This window comes from Sus scrofa, chromosome 12 (assembly GCF_000003025.6).
Source record: "Sus scrofa isolate TJ Tabasco breed Duroc chromosome 12, Sscrofa11.1, whole genome shotgun sequence".
Classification (NCBI taxonomy): domain Eukaryota; kingdom Metazoa; phylum Chordata; class Mammalia; order Artiodactyla; family Suidae; genus Sus; species Sus scrofa.
In genome coordinates this window covers 50750933-50770140 of record NC_010454.4, presented here as the reverse complement: position 1 = coordinate 50770140, position 19208 = coordinate 50750933, and the positions used below count along the sequence as shown (strand labels likewise).

At 41.4% G+C, this 19208-nt stretch overlaps 1 protein-coding gene across 4 annotated transcripts in view; it reads right to left on the bottom strand.

Annotated features, from left to right (window-relative positions):
• KIAA0753 (KIAA0753 ortholog) overlaps window positions 1–19208 on the bottom strand; it is a 56030-nt gene that overhangs the window by 23047 nt on the left and 13775 nt on the right. For all 4 annotated transcript variants that reach the window (XM_003131876.4, XM_021067711.1, XM_005669142.2 and 1 more), the window contains exons 5-12: window positions 18364–18426; window positions 17406–17621; window positions 15392–15602; window positions 5035–5270; window positions 3558–3724; window positions 1648–1767; window positions 535–624; window positions 3–92 (exon numbers count right to left, since the gene is read on the bottom strand). In XM_003131876.4, coding sequence (XP_003131924.3) covers window positions 3–92; window positions 535–624; window positions 1648–1767; window positions 3558–3724; window positions 5035–5270; window positions 15392–15602; window positions 17406–17621; window positions 18364–18426 — 1193 coding nt within the window. The remainder of the gene's footprint in view (window positions 1–2; window positions 93–534; window positions 625–1647; window positions 1768–3557; window positions 3725–5034; window positions 5271–15391; window positions 15603–17405; window positions 17622–18363; window positions 18427–19208) is intronic.

Below are 19208 nucleotides of genomic sequence, written 5' to 3'. Positions count from 1 at the left end.
ACCTCAGTTTGTGAAGCCTATCTACTTCTTCACTTTTGAGTTCATTCAATTCCTTTGTTCTTTTGGAAGTTTCAGCGTCCAGCCAATCGAGCCTAGAGGATAGTACCAAAGAGTCACCCCAACTCCTCTCAAACCAGCCAGGACTCCCTCCCTGGGGCTCCGGTCTGGGTTCCGCTGCTGGCTGCTTAAGTGACTTCAAAGTACTTCAGACAAGGAGACGGCCAATAAACACGAGAAGTGTGACAACACCACTGAACAATCTCAGTGTATTATGAAAACAGCTAGGTGGTGTAGGAGTTCCTGTTGTGGCTCAGTGGAAACAAATCCGACTAGTATCCATGAGGATATGGGTTCAATCCCTGGCCTCGCTCAGTCCCTGGCCTCGATCAGTGGGTTAAGGATCCAGCGTTGCCATGACCCTAGCCTAGGAACCTCCATATGCTGAAGGTGCAGCCCTAAGAAGCGGAAAAAAAAAAAAAAAAGCTAGGTGATGTATTATAGGCCTGCTTTGTCTTTCTCTCTTCCAGATGTTACCTCTGTTTTTGCATTCTGTCCATTTCTTCATCTTTTAATTCTTCTAATGCCTTCAATCTCTTGGAAGTTTCCACATCAAGCCAAGCGAGTCTAGCAGATAGCACAAAAGAGTCAGGGTGTCATTACCATAGAAACCCACCAGGAGTCAGGATCCCCCAGAGTGTTGATCTTGGCTCCATTAAAGACTCAGGAGGTAACACAGCCTCTGGACCAGTAAAGCTGGTTCCATGTATAAAGACATTTACCCGCAAGCACACTCCTACGTGGTGTGCAGAGCGACAAAAAACTACCCACGAATATTGTCCAGAAAACTAGCCATCTTGGCAATTATGACTCCTTGCTTAGCTGTAAGACAAAGCTGCTGCTGTATCTTCCAGCTCAAAAAAGCAATGGGCTCCCAGGAGGGCCCTAAAGGCAGAGTGAAGTCAAATCGAAACAGAAAGAAAAAGCTAACTCAGAGCAACCTGACTGCATTGGAAGGGCTTGAGGCTTTCAGCTTAGGATATGTGAATAGCTGTCAATGGGCCACCTCCACCCTGGCCTTCCCATAACTCCTAGAACAACTCTAGCCAAATGAATGCAGAGCGTTTTCACTGCTCTCTTGTCATGGAACGGCCTCACCTCATCACCCCCTATTTAAAGCCCACTCCTCAAGCCCTAATTGATTTTCCACCTCCCTCCATGAAGCCTAAATCTATGCAGAGGTATCCTGTGCCCCTTCTGAACTCTCTCAGCTCTTACCCCTTCAGGTCTCGGGGGACACACCAGGTTCCACCTTAAATTATACTTGGTGGCATGTCCTCCCCACTGACTGTAAATAAGCAGGGGCTGGAGTTGTATCTTTTCTGCCCACCCCCCACCCAAAGGTCGCCGTACGGCTCACAACTGTTCCGTATACAAAACAAGCAACTGCTAGATAACAGACATGTACATCCATTTTGAATGAATTAAATAAAGAATAAAAGAGGGATTCACTGTCTAAGCTGCATAAGTTGACGGTAATTTCCATTTTAAATAACCAACTTTATAACACAGGAAAGAAAAGAATTCACTTTAGAATCCAGTGAAAGGGGCCCTTTACTTTTCAAAGATTTGACAAACACCAGCACGAACCTCGCTGCTTCATGCGCGATAGCACCTCTCAGCTGGCTTTCCTCTGGAGCATCTTCTGGCTGGAGAGACTGTTCTTTTGTGGCATCTGTGGGGCTAGATTTCACCTTTAGCCAGGCAGCACTGCAAAAAATGGAAAGCTATACCTTTGTAATCATTCACTTCACATCCTATGAGTCACCAGAATGCCAGCTCAGAGAAGAGAAGAGCATTAAATTAATGGTGATCTGCGAGACAGGGCCCCACACTGGAAGCTGAACGCAAAGCAGTGAGGTCCTCCACACTTCAGCCTCAGTGTCAAAGGAGAGACGTCCTCTTTTGCCTCATAAAACCAGTCACTATTTTAAGTGAAAAAAACAATTGTCAATTACAGAATAATGGGTGAACGTCAACACAACTCTGCTATAATATATAGATTTGGGTCACTAATTCTATCCCAGATAACATAGCAACTTTGTGCCTTTACCAGACCTCATACAGCACTTTGAACCCAGAAGCCTCCTCCCACCCCACCACATGTACATTCTAGAAAACAGTCCATATTTGATCTGCAATATAAACTCTACCCGACTGCTGTTTTTATGAGCTTACCAGCTGAATTCATATCTCTATACTAGCACATATATAAAAAAGTACAGAATTGAGAACAGAGAAATAAAGCAAAAAAAGTGCTACATTATGAGAGGAGAAGAGCTGATTTTAGGAGTTCCCACTGTGGCTCAGTGGTTAACAAATCCGACGAAGAACCACGAGGTTGCAGATTCGATCCCTGACCTCACTCAGTGGGTTAAGGATCCAGCGTTGCCGTGAACTGTGGTGTAGGTTGCAGACTCAGCTTGGATCCCGCATTGCTATGGCTCTGGTGTAGGCTTGGCAGCTACAGCTCCAATTAGACCCCTAGCCTGGGAACCTCCATATGCCGCAGGTGCAGCCCTAGAAAAGGCAAAAAGGCAAAAAGCCAAAAAAAAAAAAAAAAGCTGATTTTAGGGCCCAGCGCTGCTATGTAAGGAAGACGTTAGATTCTCTAGACACTGTCCTCAACTTTAAAGCGGGAGTTGATGGATAAGCACAACCATCCGTTCAGAACCATTCAGAGTCCTCTGGGAACTCCATCCCACCAGGCTTATCACCCTGTCTCCTGGTCGCCTCTGGAAAGCTGGACACTTCAAGTCACCTATCTTCTCGCTCGTTCTCCTCTTCACATTACTGCTTTCTGCTGCTTTCCTTTTACTGTCCGACCTCCTGGTCCTTTCCTCTGTGCTTTTGAGAACCCTGTCCCATGGCACACAAGCTCCCCTTTACTTTTAGTCAATTCCCCAAAGACTACTTCCTCCTACCCGGACTGGCTGCCCCCGTAGGACAATGCCTTCTCCCTGGTCCCATGGACTTGCAGGCCCTCATTCTCCACCTGCTATGAGCAAGGTGACAAGGCTGTAACATCAGCTTAACTGTCCCCTGTGGTCAGGGCATTTGACACTCACCTATGAGATTTTATAATTCATAGTCTCTTGACTTGGAATTAGGATTACTTTTAAATATTTATTTACTCAGCAAAGATTTACTAAGCATCAGGCACTGTACATTCAGATTTAAGGAAGGCACAGTTTCTGGCCTCAAGCAACTGGAATCTACTGAGTGAAGAGACAAGTGAAAGGAAGCCCCTGATCCATCCACCACATGGTGAACATGTCACCAGGGTGCTGGGGTGACCCTTGGCAGGTCACTCTGTTCATAGTCAGGGAGGGAAAGGAGCCAGCAGGCTTCTAGCAGAAACGTCTCATATATCATGCATCCAAATAAGCTTTTCTACTTAATGGGAACTAAGGCTGCTGCTTTATTTGCTCTAAGGAATAGGTCACCTTTGATCTGTGGAGGAAAAATAAAAACACATTCCAAATGGAATTTTCACCTACCATTTAGGAGAGGCCGGTGGGGATGTGGGATTTGGAGGTATCCAGGGAGCCCTGTGGTTTTTCACAGGCTGTTGGTTCATCTTTAATCTGGATGAGACCGTTGTCCGCTGCAATCTGCTTTTGCTGTAAGATTGGGTGGGTCTACTTTTTTCAGCTTTGTGGAGTCCCTGTAAGAGATAAATATGAATTAGAAAGCCAAACGGGGAGTTCCCATCATGGTGCAGTGGTTAACGAATCCGACTAGGAACCATGAGGTTGCGGGTTCGGTCCCTGCCCTTGCTCAGTGGGTTAATGATCCGGCGTTGCCGTGAGCTGTGGTGTAGGTTGCAGACGCGGCTCGGATGAAAGCAGAAAGGCACATGCCAGCTAAGCAGAATGACCTCTGCCAAATGCTGCAGAGAACAAGCTGTCTCACACAGGGGCACAAGGCCCAATCCTGACGTCCCCATGACCCTGCCCCCCTTAAGAGTTTGTTCGGAAAAGACTAAAGATTTGGTCTTAATGCATAATCTATCTGTAACTGGAAAGTAACTGCCAGGATCCTTTTTGTGGGATCACCTGACAGTATGTGGGTCTGCTACAGAAGCCTCTGGGCAGCGTCATCAATGTGAGTGACTACATTAAAGGTATCTAGACTAGGAGGTGGTCTTGTGGCCCATTCTCCACTGGTAGGGCCTTAGCTTAAATTTTAAACAGAAGCTGAACACGTAATGTCCTTTCAAGCCCGCTGGCTCCTAAAGCCATATTGGAAAAGTACTGACCTAAGATGCCTTATGCTATCCAGTGCTTGTTATTTATCAATATTTATCTTAAGCAGAAACCAAATCTTAATCCCCTCAAATTTCACATTTCCAAATCAGAAGCAGAAAAAAACCCTGAATTTTAAAATAGCCTGCCGAAGTTCCTGTTGTGGCGCAGCGGAAATGAATCTGACTAGGAACCATGAGGTTGCGGGTTCAATCCCTGGCCTCGCTCAGTGGGTTAAGGATCTGGCATTGCTGTGAGTTGTGGTGTAGAGTCGCAGACATGGCTTGGATCTGGCGTTGCTGTGGTTCTGGCGTCGGCCGGCAGCAACAGCTCCAATTAGACCCTAGCCTGGGAACCTCCATGTGCTGCAGGTGTGGCCCTCAAAAGACAAAAGACACACACACAAAGAAATAAATAAATAATTAATTAATTAATAAAAAATAAAATAAAATAGCCTGCCCAATCGAGTCCTTGGTATCAAATTAGCTAGGCTCTTACCGAATCAAGAAAAGAGAGAATGCCTTGTCCTAGCAACATTAAAACTTGCTATTTTTTAATTAAAAAATAAAAACGACCTGCAACTAAGCTAAATCAGCTTATGTTAGTTAGGTAGCTGGACTCAAGAGCCCCGGCACTCAAATCCTGGCTTCGCCGCTTACTGGTCTGTGTGACCTTGGATGATGTCAGGTTAATACAAATGGGCCAAAAAAAAAGAGGAGAGATTTCATACTTGTTGTAGTCTTGCCGCTGCCAGAGTATCTTTCTTCCTAAATGGTGGCACGTTCTCAGTCACAAGCTTCTTTTTCACTGCTCTTGCTTTTGGCAGGGCTAGTGCCTCTTTGAAGCTTGTGTTTGGGTCTAGAATGGATGGGGCTTCTTCCGGAAGGATTTCCGCATCTAATACATCAAGCTCCTTCTCCAACCTCGGGGTCACCGGAAGCTCTACATCATCGGGGTGATGCTTATCTACAAGGAGATTTCAGAAGGACACACAGGCAAACCTTTCAAATCAAGTGAGAATGATTATCTAGAGACAGATAAGCTCTCGATACCCTGTTAAAAATTGAGGTGTTTTGCTGCCAAAGTTGCTCCCGATCCTAGGACTCCTGCTGCAGTTCTACAAGCAGAAACCTACTTGCCATGGCTGACTCCCTGGATCTCACCTCCCGCATCAACTTGTTCAGCCAGTCCCTCGGATCCTAATTCTAAAATATTGCTGCTCCCCCCTTCATTCTGCACTAGCCCGAGGTTGGGTGTGCAATATCCTCTGACCATGGTGACAGCATCTTCTAACAGATCCCTTCTTTATCTTTAATCCCACCTTCTCCTGGCTACCATCATTATTTCCTATACAATTCAAATGTCACTTCTCAAAACCTTCAGTGTGATAGAGAATAAAGTCTAAATTCCACACAAGACATTCAGTCTGCAATGGGAAAGAAAATAAAACCATCTCTCTTTAAAGATGAGACGTTCTCTACAAAGAAAAAAATTCAAGAGAATCTACGGATAAGAAATTACAACTGAGAAGGGGGTTCAGCAAGGTTTTTTGGATAAAAGAAGAACAGACAAAAATTAATATCATTCCCATATATCAAAAAAACTAATTAGAGAAAATGTAAAAGAAAAATATCCCATTAACATTGGTCATAAGGCACTTAGGAAGAAATCTAATGAAAGATGTACAAGACTTTTCCAAAAAAATTCAAAGGTATTTTTAAAGGACATGAAAGAAAATCTGAATTGACCATTTTCATGAATGAAAAAAATGCTGTTAAGATATCAATTCTCTCCAAAGTGATCTATAATTTCAAATGCATATTCAACTAAAATCCCAATTTTTTTTGTGTGTGGATCTAAACAGGCTGATTCTAAAACTCTTAGGAAGGGTAAACTCCCAAGACAGCCCAAATAATTCCGAAGAACAGCAACAAAGTGAGGAGTAGGGCGGGGGTGGGAGTCATTCTCCCAGAGATAAAGTGTTCATGATAAAGCTGAAATAATTAAGGCAGTGTGGGAGTGAGGCAGGAACAGGCAGAAACCAATGAGGCAGTCTGGCTGTGACAAAGGCAGCATGACAAATCAGTGAGCATGAACTGGATTGTTCAATAAATAGTGCTGAAATCATTAGTATCCATAGGTAACAAAAAAAAACAGGATCCTTGCTTCACACTGAACACTTAAATTCTAAACGGAATGAAGACCTAAATGTGAAAGGAAAACTGTAAAGCTTTTAGCAGAAAACAGAGGAGAATATGATTATGATATCAGGACAGAAAAGGCTTTCTTCAAGTTGAATGTAATTATGAACATATTTAATTACACTAAACTACAACTTTCTTTTGACAAAAAAACACCATCAAGTCACAGACAAGATCTTTGTAATACATATAATTAACATAGGCTTAATTTCTGGACTATATAAAGAACGCCTACGAATCTGTAGGAGATGAAAAGGTATCACTAGTAGTCAGAAAAATCTAAATTAAAACTATGAGGTACCATTTCACACCCATGAGATTAGGGGGAAATTTTTAATGTGACAATACTAAGTATAAACAAGGATGGAGAAAAACAATCTGAGCTACTGGTGCAGGAGTAAACAGGCCCAGCTCCTTGAAGATTTGCCCACAGTTCCATCCAAGAGTTTCACTCCGAGCCTAGAGGAACCTACACGTGCACCCGGGAAGACACGAGCACAGACATTCCAAAAGTGGAAACAACCCAAATGTCCATCTCTAAGATCTGAGAACAAACTATGGTACATTCATACAAGGGAAACCTATACAGCAGTTAAATTCATAAATTAGAATTAATGTATCAATATGAACAAGTCTTACAAACCCAAAGGAGGGGGAAGCGAACAGCAGATTAATCCATCTATAAGATCTCATGAATGTGAAATGCAGAGCATATGAAATAATATCTTACATTGTTTAAGGATAGATACATAAGCAGCATAAGCATAAAAACAGGGCAGGTCTATATCTTAATAACAACAGTAACCTCTGCTGGGGGAGGGGAGTAGAATGGGGAGAGAAGTAAAAAAGTGACTTCAGCTTGTAGCTGTCATGTTTCTAAAAAAAATTCTGAAGCAAACAAAGCAAAAATACTAAAATTTGTATAATCTGGGTAATGGATATGCAGACACATAACTACTTTCATTCTTTTTCTACACGTTTTACATAGTTCATTATAGGGAGTTCTCATCGTGGCTCAGTGGTTAACGAATCCGACTAGGAACCATGAGGTTGCAGTTTGATCCCTGGCCTCGCTCAGTGGATTGGAGAGCTGGTGTTGCCATGACCTGCGGTATAGGTTGCAGATGCAGCTCAGATCCCGTGTTGCTGTGGCTGTGGTGTAGGCCAGCAGATACAGCTCCAATTGGACCTCTAGCCTGGGAACCTCCATATGCTGCGAGTATGGCCCTAGAAATGGCAAAAAAAAAAAAAAAAAAAGACAAAAAAAAATAGTTCATTATAAAAGGAAAACTACATTTATTTAGACTACTTTAACAGCAACAGGCCAGGGGCTGGATTCCCCTTGCATCATGTTTTTAATCTGATACTTTCCAAAGCCATGGTAGTTACACAGCAAGGAAGGAAAGAATAAATAAATTGGAAGAAAAGAATGTTTAGACTAAATCCTCAGTCTATAATCTATTTATTAACCCCCAAGTTTACATACGGCAAGGCAACTGACCTCTAGATCCTGATGCCTTTTTGGTTATGATTTGCATAAATCAACATGCAAATGCAGCAGAAGTTCCAGGGGCAGCTGAGTTCGAGGGCCCTACTGCTAGTGGGGAGGAACCATCATCCTTACATCTGACAAGTTACACTTAATGCAATCAACCATGGCAAGACCATTTCAGAAGCTGCTAAAGAAATGCGCCAGCAAACCATTACATAAATCACAAGATCAAATCAGACTCACGCATGTGTCCCAACTGATAAGGGCAAAGAGGGGTGAAACCCAAATGGCTCCCTATGACTTTTCGGGGTTGGGGTGAGGAAGAGGAGACCTGAGGAAGTCAGAATGGAGGACTTAAGTACAGCGAGCTCTAAAACAGAAACTGCAACCTTCTGAAATCCAGATCATAAAGACAAGAATACAAATAAAATAAATAAAAATAGGAGGGCTACCACATCCTTCCCCATGAGCAACCGCATTAAACTTGCCAAGTGGCTGTAACTATAATCACACCTCAGTTTCAATGATGATAATCACACTGACTGTACCATCACCTCTTACATCTGTACCCATTTCCAGTTTCCAACCTTCTCCCCTTTCATACAACAGCCCATTTTCAGTTTCTAACGTAATTCACATTCACATTTGGGACTCAGCATGACACACACAGCAGGAGGGGCAAAGATGACTGCAATTTTTCGGATGAGGAAATGACAGGTGAGTGTTTTACTCAAGGTCACAAGGAGAACAAGCAGCAGAGTCACACCTTCTGACTCTCAGTCCAGGGCTGAGGCCATTCATTCTGCCCTGTCAGGAATCACGGGGCTGTTCAGATAAACACATTTGTCCAGATAACTGAAGCTTGCTCACTTCAGCTAATTCCTAAGAATTATCTAATTTTTTACTTACAACAATTAAGTCAGTCACGCAGGATTAGGAGCACAGACGTACCTGAGAGACACTGCAGGTCGGTTCCAGGCTACCACAATAAAGCAAACGTCACAATAAAGGGAGGGACACAAATTTTTTTGGTTTCCCAGTGCACATAAAAGTTATGTTTACACTACACAATACGTAATCTATTAAGTGAGCAACAGCATTACGTCTTAAAAAACCACATACAGGAGTTCCGCTTGTGACTCAGTGGGTCAAGGACCCAACATTGTCTCTGGGAGGATGTGGGTTTGACCCCTGGCCTCGGTCAGTGTGTTAAGGATCTGGTGTTGCTGCAAGCTGCAGCTTAGGTTGCAGATATGGTTTGGTCCCAGGGTTGCTGTGGTTGTGGTGTAGGGCCCACGTGCAGCTCTGATTCAATCCCTGGCCTGGAAACTTCCATATGCCACAGGTATGGCAACAGAAAGAAAAAAAAAATGCACATACCTTAATTAAAAAATACTTTATCGCTAAAAAATGCTAACACACGGGTTACCACAAACCTTCAATCTGGAAAAACCGCAGTGTCTGTGAAGCACAATAAAGATAATCTGCCTGTGACACCCCCATTCACAGATGAAAAAGTACAGGTTCAGAGAGACTACGTCATCAAGCCAGGATCACAAACTTGGCAGAGGTGGGACCACAGCCAGGTCTTCCGGGTCCCTGCCTTCCCAGGTGGTCCGTTTTCCTGCTTTCCCGCGCCGGTGCCCACAATGAGTTTCAGATTAGCACACTTCCCAGCTTCTCTCTCTGAAGCTGCTTCCGCATCTTTGGCTACTCAGTTATGGGCACCCCTCATCTTTTAGCTCATTTAGGAAACACATCTCTGTGTGCAGGCCTGGAAAGTTCTCCACTTTTTCTCCAGAGTAACACGACTGAGTCCCCAACACCCAGAACTCAAGTGGCTGTGATTTCCTGCTCAGAAGCCTTTTCTTGGTTTATCACACTTCCTCCCAGAGTCTCTCACTGACGTGCCCAACCATGCCAGCCCCCGGGCTACCGCAGAGGATGTGACGGCAGAGAGACGTCATACCTGTCCTGAGGAAAAGGCTGGCAAAGGGCAGCCTTTCGCTTGGAAAGAAGGGGCTCTAGGAGTTCCCGTCGTAGCGCAGTGGTTAACGAATCCAACTAGGAACCATGAGATTGCGGGTTCGGTCCCTGCCCTTGCTCAGTGGGTTAACGATCCGGCGTTGCCGTGAGCTGTGGTGTAGGTTGCAGACATGGCTCGGATCCTGAGTTGCTGTGACTTTGGCGTAGGCTGGTGGCTACAGCTCCGATTCGACCCCTAGCCTGGGAACATCCATATGCTATGGGAGCGGCCCAAAGAAATAGCAAAAAGACAAAAAAAAAAAAAAAAAAAAAGAAGGGGCTCTATTAGCTCTCCCTGCCTACCCATGAAGGGGTGAGAATGCCACACCACAGCGAGTAAATCTCTAACAGTAACTGGGGAAGCCAGGTTTCGTGACATTCATGATAAGGGCAGTGCATTAAGTTACAGAGCTTCCACAGGATTAGCGGCAGGTTGAGAAATAAATCAATGACAACCAGACTGATCTACAACTTCCAGATCAGTAGAGGAAATAAAATGATACAAGAACAACTTGGTAAGTTACAACAGAGAAAAAAGCGGCAAATGGAAAACATAAAGTAAGGTAGAATGAAGTTCAAATGCGTTATTAATCTCAATAGGTTACATATGAAACTCTACAGCAGAGTTAAAAACACCAACAATCAACTATTTACAAGAGACATTCTTAAAATAAAACAGCAAAGAAAGACTGCACATAAAGGGGTGGAACACGTTATTCTAGATAAATGCCAAACAAATTAGGTAGATGAAGCAATATTAGTATCAAACAAAACAGAATCCAAAGTAAATGACATTAAAAAGAGTTATTTAATAATAATAATACATAAAATCCACCAAAAAAGATTTACCAGTCAGGAACTTTTACGCATCTAACAGCACAACTTCAAATTGTACAGGACAAAAATGAAAAGAAACACAGTGAGAAATTTTAGATGTCTCAAGTATCACAAGAAACTTTAACATACCTTTATATCAGTCATCTATAGATCAAGTAAATAAAACCAGAAAACTATAGAAGAAAAAGAAAACAAAAGGAATAAAGATTGGAAAGGAGGAAACAAACCAATGATTATATTCACAGATGACATGACTATATCCATTACAAAACACAAATAATCTACAGATAAATTATTAGAAATAAATTAGCGTGGCAAGGTTGCTAGATACAAGACCAATACATATACCCAAATATACACTAGAAATTAAAGTTTTAAAAAGGCATCATTTATAAGAGTACTGAAAATAGCAATACCAAAGAATAAATCTAATTAAAGATGAACAAAACCACACACACACAAATTACTGAGTGTATTTAAAGACAACCTAAATGAATGAAGGGATATACCCTGCTTGTAGATTGGGAAATTCAATACTATCAAGATACCAATTCCTCACCAAAATTCCAAAAGGTTGTTTGTTGTTGTTCGCAGTGGGGGAATTGGGGAAAAATCAATAAATTCTGATCCTAAAATTTCTATGGAAATACCAAGGGTCAAGATTAGCTGAGATAGTCTGGAAGAAGGACAGACGGCAAAAGCTGTTTTACTAGATCTCAAGCTTTGGAATAATTACATATGACAGCGTACACTAGCATAAGAACCACCAATTAGTTCAGTGGAGAACAGAGGACCCAGAAACTGACTCACACACATGTGGACACTTAATTCATGACAAAAGTGGCACTGTACACCACTGTGGGAAAAAAAGAAAAATTTTAACAAAGAGTGGATCTCCATCTGGAAGAAAACGAAAGTTTTCTAGGAAATAACATAGGAAAATATCTTAACTTTGGCAAAGGGAAACGTTTCTCAATTAGGGTACAAAAACAAAACAAAACAATACAAAAACACCTATAAAGGAAGAGACTACCTCACTGGGTTACAGTGAAATTAAGAATTCTATCCATCGAAAGAGACCACGGCAACATTTAAAAGTCACATCTTATGTCGAAAAGGATACTTACAGGTGACTGAGAAAGGGTCCATAAACAGAGTGATCCTACAAAGAACTACATATCAATTTTAAAAAAGAAAAGAAAAGCGAGAGAGAGAGAGAAAGGAAAAAAGGAACATAAACCAAGAAAGTGAAGGGGTGGGAGGGAGGAGCAGACCGGAGACCAGAAGTGACACTTCACAAAAGACAACCTGTAAACAGTCAATAAATACATGAAAAAGTGCTTGCCACTAATCACCCAGAAGATGTTAACTAAATCCACAATGACAGCCTTACACATCAACCAGGTGGCTAAAATTTTTAAACTTAATAACAAGTGTTGGCAAGGATGTGTAGCAACTGTCCTCATATATGATTTATTGGAATATAAAAGGATAAAACTACTTTGAAAAAAGTCCTTTTTTTTTTTTTTTTTTTAGCTTTTTAGGGCTGCATCTGCAGCATATGGAAGTTCCCAGGCTAGGGGTCAAATCAGAGCTGTGGCCACAGCCACAGCGACATGGGATCCAAGCCCTGTCGGTGACCTGCAACACAGCTCACAGCAATGCCAGATCCTTAACCCACTGAGCGAGGTCAGGGATCAAACCCACATCCTCAAGGATACTAATCGGATTTGTTACCACTGAGCCGTGATGGGAACTTGCCCAAAAAAACCTTTATTACAATTGAACAAATATGCACTCTGATGACCTAACAATTATACTCCTGGTCATAAATCCAACAGAAACACACACACAAGAGACACTTACAAAAACAAACACAGAATAGATAAATGAATGGCCATATATTCAAACAACTGAATACAGCAATGAACACAAACAAATCCCAGCTACACAAACAGAACAGATGAATCTCACAAAATGTTAAGTGGAAGAAGTCAGTCACAAGAAAATACCTATTGTGTGATTCTGTCTTTATAAAGTACCAAATCAGGCAAAATCAAAGGAGAATATTTAAAAATCAGAATGATAGTTAACAGAGGGAATGAGAGGGGACAGAGTTGGAAGAGGAGAGCAGAGAGGGATTTCTAAGTGCTTGCAATGTTCCATTTCTTGACTTGGCTGATGGTCAGACACAAATGTTTGCTGATAACTGAGCTGTAAATCTGTATTTTGCACTCTTTTGGTCTATACATTCCACTTCAATCAAAAAAAGGAAAACTGGAGTTCCCATCATGGCGCAGTGGTTAACGAATCCGACTAGGAACCATGAGGTTGCTGGTTTGATCCCTGGCCTTGCTCAGTGGGTTAACGATCCGGCGTTGCCGTGAGCTGTGGTGTAGGTTGCAGACGCGGCTCGGATCCCGCGTTGCTGTGGCTCTGGCGTAGGCTGGCAGCTACAGCTCTGATTAGACCCCTAGCCTGGGAAACTCCATATTCTGTGACAGTGGCCCAAGAAATGGCAAAAAGACAAAAAAAAAAAAAAAAAAAAAAAAGGAAAACTACTTTACTAGATTTGTCCACACTCAAATATAAGTGGTACATTAAAAATTCAATATTAAAATCTTAAAGCTATTTCAAAACGCTGTCAATGTATATGTCAGTTTAAGAGGAAAAAAAGGAGGAAAAGAAAATCTCTTAGCAAAACAGAAACAGAAGAAAATTTCTTTAACTTCACATGCAGATTTGCCAAAAATCCATAGTCAGCATCATCTATAAAAAAGTATTCCCTTTAAATTGGGAAAGGGGGTGTGTGTACAGAGGGAGTTGTCTACAATTACAGCTATTATTCAATATTATCCTGAATTAAAATCCATTCAGTAAAGCAGAAAGAGATAAAAAGAAAGGTATAAAAATTGCAAAGAGAGGCAAAACAACTTATTTATAGGTGAGCTTGTTTATCTGGAAAAATACATAAAAATGAATATAATCTCTTATTTTGTTAAATGTGAAATATCAGGTATAAGATATATTATTTTATGTTGTCAATAGGAAATTTTTAAATATTATAATTTTAAGATATCGTCAATTTAAGAATGCATCCTAATTTCAGAAACAGTCAAATGCATACCTCAGAACCAATGAAATATAGTCCCATAACAAAGATTTCAGCAAGGTGTCAGATATAAGAGCAATGTACAAATCCAACAGCTCCCATATAAGTAGCAATAACCAATTTCAAAATGTAATTTAAAAAAGAGATCCCATTCACAACAGCAATAAAAATGATAAAATACAAAAACCGGAAAAAAACATGGCAAGAATTTTGGAATTCCTATGTTGGGAATTCCTTTAAGTAGAAAATTATAAAATTCAACTAAAAGGATAGTAAAGGGGTATGAATAAATTGATTATTTCATATTGTAAAGATGTCATTTCTCCCCTAATTAATTTCTGAACTCAATGTAATACCAATGAATCTTCCAGCAGCATCTTTTATGGAACTTGACAAGCTCATTCTAAATTCCTCTGAAGATAAGCAATTATCATCAGCAAAATTTTGAAAAGGAGAACAAAGAGGGAAGAATTGCCTCATAAAATATTAAAATATGTTGGAAAGAATGATGATTTTGCCTACAAAATTACAATCTTCCGTGCCAGAAAAGATACCATAAACAAAATTCAAAATTAAGTGTCTAAAAGAAAATATTTGCAACATATGTAAACCAGAAAAGAATTAAGATCCAAAATATATAAAGAACTTCTAAACATCCATCAGCAAAAGATAGAACCCAGTAGGGAGATGGCAAAGGATACGAACAGATAAATCACAGCCGAGGGAGTAAATACAGCTAAGGAACACACGAAAGAATAATCTTCCCACCAGGAATCAGGGAAATGCAATATAAAACGGTTAAGATACAATTTTCCAACAAGAGACCGAAATTTTTTTTTATTTCATTATATAAAGTACTTGGCAAGGACATGGGGAAATATATACTGATGGTCACTGCTGGTCAATGATAATTTTCAAGGGCAAGTGGACAGTATCTGTTTAAGTGTGCACACCACAGAAATTTGCGATTCCACTTATTGGAGTAATAAGTATTTATTACCTATATAAAAAATACATAGATATCAATCAAATGTGTGTGTATATATGCGTATAAAGATATACATATATACACACACACACATATATATATATATATATACATATTATTAAAAGGTAAACAAAAAAAACTTTTTAAAAAAAAGTTGGGTTCTAACTTGCAACTCTGCAAGAATTTACTTTGGTTAGCCCACTATGATGCAGGAAAAAGGAATTTTACTTTATCCACCCTCCTCTGTGGAAAAATACTCCTGCCTCCATCCTAAGGAAGCACTTTGGTTGCTGTTCACTGATCCTAGTTCAAGTGCACCTAGGATGTGGACTAGGTTTTAAATCTGAACCTTTTCCCCAGTGTAGCAACTGTTACAGTCCACACAATTTCAAAGAATAAAGTATCCTGCAAAAAACGCTTTAGGACACATACCAGTAAGAAGCTTCTTTGCTACTGGAGGTCGTCTTGTTTCCTGTAGAAATACCTCCTTCGCTACAAGGGGCCTCCTCTCACTCTTTGGGGATGTGCTTCGCCATCTGTCTAAGGCCCTCTGGGTACCAACGGGAAACCTGCTCCGAATTTCACTGAAACATTGCTTCGCCTTTTTCGGTGACAGTTTCTTTTCCAGGAGGGATTCCAAAGCCTGTCATGAAAGAGTCAATCATTCTCTTAGTTTATTCCATAGAAGTCGGAGTTTCAATCACTAAACTGAAAATGGGGACCCCAGAGAAATGTGTTATTAAATGGCTCATCTCTCATTGTTAATGAAATGTCACTTAATTTTATAACTTGGTTATTTAGGACAGCCAATTCATAAAAGGAATGCTGCTGTTCTTTTACATGTTTAGCTCACCAAAACCAACAGCAAAAAAAAGAATATGACTACTTTTAAAAGCATTCAAATTCTAAAATTAAGACTCACCATTTTAAAAACCAACTACAGTCTTCAGAATATAATCCTATATGCTATATAAGCATTTTAAATCTCAATGAAAACCCCATAAATGCAGTCTTTTAAGTGGGCACACAGACTATATTTAATATACATTTTCATAAACTAAAGGAAAAGGGCTGTCCAGTGGCTTTGGTCACTCACCCACCACAAGGGGGGAGATGTGCATTCCTCTTTCTAGGAGAGGCATGACCTCTAACAGGTACCACTCGCTCATCACCAGGATGCAAGGCCCAGTCTCCCTCTGGTCAGTGTATGCTAAGGACAACTGAACATAGCCAGGGACATTTACCTTAAATGGCAACAAGGCAATAGGAAAACAATAAGCTGTCAGACAGTGTAGTATACATCGACCAGAAAGAATACATTTCTTGCACTACTGGATATTTTGAAATGTAAAGGAGATAAACATTATGCTTAAAAAAATATATCATGTTAAGGTACTCTTGCTCAAAATCTGGGAAAGGGATTCTATCTCCAGAGATCCTTTCTAGGATTATCAAGATATGTCCTGTAAATGAAATCATCTGGCCAACAAGTGTTTCTTTTTTTTTTTGTTGTTGTTGTTGTTGTTGTTGTTGTTGTTGTTGCTATTTCTTGGGCCACTGTCACAGAATATGGAGGTTCCCAGGCTAGGGGTTGAATCGGAGCTGTAGCCACCGGCCTACGCCAGAGCCACAGCAACGCAGGATCCGAGCCGCGTCTGCAACCTACACCACAGCTCACGGCAACGCCGGATCATTAACCCACTGAGCAAGGGCAGGGACCGAACCCGCAACCTCATGGTTCCTAGTCGGATTCGTTAACCACTGCGCCACGACGGGAACTCCCCAACAAGTGTTTCTTACAGATAAGTTTATAAAGCACTATGTGCCTGGATATGCCATCTAAAGGTCTCCAGTTGACAGTAACATACCCGACTGTAACCAATGCGAATCACAAACATACTTGCTGGGTAATGAAACTGCAAAGGCAGAAGGGGCCTTAAGGATCACCAAAGGCTGGTTACTGGTAGAACCGGCCTGTCACTGAGTCCAGGATTCTCCCCACCACAGCACCCCTTCCTCCGCAGCTCACAGCTTACCTACTACGTCACAGGAACATAAAGGGCATCATTTTATTTGTGAATGAGAACGGGTGGTGCACAGGAAATAACAGTGGCAAGGGACTTGGGAGACACGAGTTGGTCCCCAGCTCTTGAATTATGTCATGTCTCTGACTTTTTTTTTAATCTGAAAAATAGTAGTAATAAAACCTATTGCAAATCACAGCAATGCAGTTAGGAGTGGGTTCATTCCTGGGCCTGGGGTGGTGGCTGAAGGATCCAGTGATGCAGCAGCTGCAGTGTAGGTCACAGCTGCAGCTCGGATTCAATCCCTGGCCAGGGAACTTCCAGATGCCGTGGGTACAGAAAAGAAAGGAAAGGGAGGAATGGAGGGAGGGAGGGAAGGAGGAAGGACTGACTTTATATGAAAATTGGAGTCAAGTTCATACCTCGATTTGTTGCAGGATATCTATAACCACATCAGGAACAGAAGAATCGGCCTCCAACTTGGCAGAACAGAGTGAAAGCTGGCGAATGAGGCTGCCCAGCTCCCTGCACCGAGCAGGAAGTGGGTGCTCCCCTCGGTCGGTAAACTGAGTAACAAACATCTGTAAGGCCCGAATGGCTCCTCGATGGGCAGCTGCCAGCCTGGACACTGCCCAGGACTGGCAATAAATGAGATATGAGAGTTATTTCAATATTCAGAACTTCTAAACAAGTAACCCAACCCTCAAGAACATTTACAGCCAATCTTCTTTCTATATAAGAACTATTTCTATCCTGTGAAATCAGATTGTTATGGTCATTATACAACTACAGATGTGATAAATTCATTTGAGTAATAAAAAATTAAAAAAAGAACTATTTCTACTATGAAAACTTTTTCATAGTAAAGAGAATCGTAAAGTTTAAAGGTTTTCTTTTTTTTCTTTTTTTGGTCTTTTTGCTATTTCTTTGGGCCGCTCCCATGGCATATGGAGGTTCCCAGGCTAGGGGTCGAATCCGAGCTGTAGCCACTGGCCTATGCCAGAGCCACAACAACGCGGGATCCGAGCTGCGTCTGCAACCTACACCACAGCTCATGGCAATGCCAGATCGTTAACCCACTGAGCAAGGGCAGGGACCGAACCCGCAACCTCATGGTTCCCAGTTGGATTCGTTAACCACTGCGCCACGATGGGAACTCCAGGTTTAAAGGTTTTCTAAAGGCAAAGTCTTTTCCCTATTATGCTCAGTTTCTTAGAAGGTGACCCCAAACTCTGAATATTTAAGGTACTTACTCCCTAAGAGGTTTCTACAAGCACTGAAAGCAACATTAGTGCAGAGAACCCACACATAATACTAACAAAACACTGGAAAAGTAGTTTATAAATAATAAGTATTAATCATAATTAAATTGCATCATACCTTCTTAGTGTGTTTAATTTTATGTGGACTCAATTTATCCAATTCTTCCTGGATTTCTTTCACCTGTTTTGTAAAGGGGGAAAAATGAAAACTTCGTACCTTTCCATTGATCTTTTTTGTAGAAGAGGATACATCTTGTCTTGCCCAAATACAATCATTATTAATTCAAGTCACTTGAAAATGAGACAGGCTGTTCATTCACGCACCCTCAAAATAGTTATTGGTTTCCAATTCAAGATGGTGACTAGAGCCCAGGGTTCACCTTCATCCCTCGGTCCCCAATGTAAGAGGAATTTAACATGAAAGAGCAGAGGTGGAGGTGACTCTGGAAAGGTAGGAGGGCCAGACCAGGAAGTTTTCAGTGTCATGCTCAAGAATTCAGCTTTCACCCTCTACATTACAGAGCACCACGAAACCTTTTAAGTACAATCTCTAAGGCAGCAGTGCAGAGTAAGGACTAAAATAATACAGAACAAAATCTAACTCAGGCATTACTTTTTAAATGAAAGAGTCTAGCTTTGGGCTCAGCAATAAGGCTAACATGTGACTCAGAAACACGTTCAAGGCTTACTAATGAGTAAGGCATTAAAGTTCAAACAAACATTTTTTAAAAAATCTACCCACAGAGTTCCCGTCATGGCTCAGTGGTTGAAGAACCCAACTAGGAACTATGAAGTTGAGGGTTTGTTCCCTGGCCTCGCTCAGTGGGTTAGGGATCTGATGTTGCTGTGGTTGTGGTGTAGGCCGGCTGCTATAGCTCCAATTGGACCCCTAGCCTGGGAACCTCCATATGCTGTAGGTACAGCCCCAAAAAGCAATATATATATATATATATATATACACAC